Source organism: Pygoscelis adeliae, unplaced genomic scaffold (assembly GCF_000699105.1).
Source record: "Pygoscelis adeliae isolate BGI_AS28 unplaced genomic scaffold, ASM69910v1 Scaffold60, whole genome shotgun sequence".
Classification (NCBI taxonomy): Eukaryota; Metazoa; Chordata; class Aves; order Sphenisciformes; family Spheniscidae; genus Pygoscelis; species Pygoscelis adeliae.
Window position 1 is genome coordinate 1,667,000 of NW_008823954.1, and position 1,735 is coordinate 1,668,734.

The following is a 1,735-nucleotide window of genomic DNA, read 5'->3' on the forward strand; positions in this document are numbered from 1 at the left end:
AGCAGGAATAGTATCGCCACATTGCTGAGTACTGTAACATTAACATTTTGGATAAGGGATCAATACACTATCAGCAGGGGCAGAATCTTCCACTCATTAATCAGAAGCCCTCGTGGTTCACGTGGTATCACAGGGTGATGTCTCCATGGACTTCACTCCATCAGGAGAGCCATAGCACAAGACAATGCCAAGACTCTTTTCCACCCCAGAATTAGGCCTCTTGACCTCCAAATTCCAGGGACAGACCACCTCTGTTCCAACACTGAGCAGTATAGTGTGGCCCCTCCAGTTCTTCAGAGCTGAAGTAGGGACGGAAACGCCCTCTCCGCTTTTGGGGTGGGAGTAGGGAGGGAGATTAAAGGCACCACGGAGCCAGACAGCACACAGCAGGGATACCAGTCTCATATTAAAACTATGCTTAATAGCTTCGTAGCTCATCCATTTAGATTCATTTTATTACCACAGTATCATCTGCTCCTCACTGCTCATTAAGATTACCATTAAGAGGTATCTGCAAGAGCAGATAGAACAGACTTCTGCAGTGCCACAGGAAAAAAATAAAAATCAATAACACAAATCCTATTCAGGGCTAGGGACAGAGAACAGAGGTCTGACTGGCAAAAACAAAAAGGAGAGAGCAAGTAAGCACGAGAGAAGAGAACCGTGTTTTATCTAAGAAAACAATAAAAAAGGCAGATGATTTCAGATACAATTTAAACAAAGCTTTTGACAAAGCCGCTGGTTTCCTTTGTTTTGTTTCAAGTTAAGTCACTGCCCTGTTTTAAGGAAAGCAACAGTGAGCTGTGCTGCTTGGAGAGGAGGAAGAGAGCAGATGCCATACGTACCCCCAGTGACAAGAAAGCACACTTTCCCCAGGAAGAAGTTGGCATCCACGTGAGCTAGGGAAGCTTCGACATTCTTCAAGCTGTCAGAAAAGCACAGACAATCCAGTTGGACAGGGAGGTAAAACCAGTGCAACATAAGGACAAAGGGAACAACTTTCAGAAGCACAATTAGAAACCCAATGATGTTAACATCTGCTGATCTGTGAGCTGGCAGAGTTATGCTCTATGCTAAAAGCATGGCAGCAGAGACCTCTGTAATACCCACAGCTGTTTAATAATCCATAACATATCCTTTCCACCCAAAACTCAGACTTCATTTGAATGGTGTCCTCCGTGATTTGTGGACACTAAGCATCCGAATTCATTAACATCCAACGAGACTTCAGCACTACTTTGGCTCTTTCAGAAGAGCTAGCCCACACATTTCTGCAGCCCCATCTGTGCTGTAAGCATGCAGCTGGGCCTGTAATATTTGGTAAATGAGAGCCCAGGATCATCAGTCACAAGTTAAGTAATAAAATGCTGACTTTTGCGCCTTAGCAAGTCTTTACTTATGGGCTGGAGACACAAATATCATTTCTACAAAGATGAGCACAAGATGAAAGAAAAGGAATCAATCCCTGCAGACCTTTCTCTTTTGCCTAGAGGCATCTGTAGTGCTGATCCCACTTGATCAGCAGTATCAGTGAACTGGAGAGACAGACGCAGCAACTGGCTGGTTATTAGGTAGCGCTGCCCAGCACGCATCAGCTGTCTGTATATTACAGAACTTAACAGCACCACCATCATTTCCATCTAATTTTACAGACAGCGTCTTTCCAAAGCTCAGTTCATATCATCCCGTGTCTGGATCCAGGAATAAATTCTGCCTTCTCTGCTATGGCAGGTTA

General features: G+C 44.4%; 1 protein-coding gene across 1 annotated transcript in view; it reads right to left on the reverse strand.

The window, feature by feature from the left end:
- Positions 1-1,735, reverse strand: part of CENPM (centromere protein M) — a 6,565-nt gene that overhangs the window by 2,105 nt on the left and 2,725 nt on the right. The window contains exon 3 of the mRNA XM_009322011.1: positions 846-925. Within this exon, the coding sequence (XP_009320286.1) occupies positions 846-925 (80 nt within the window). The remainder of the gene's footprint in view (positions 1-845; positions 926-1,735) is intronic.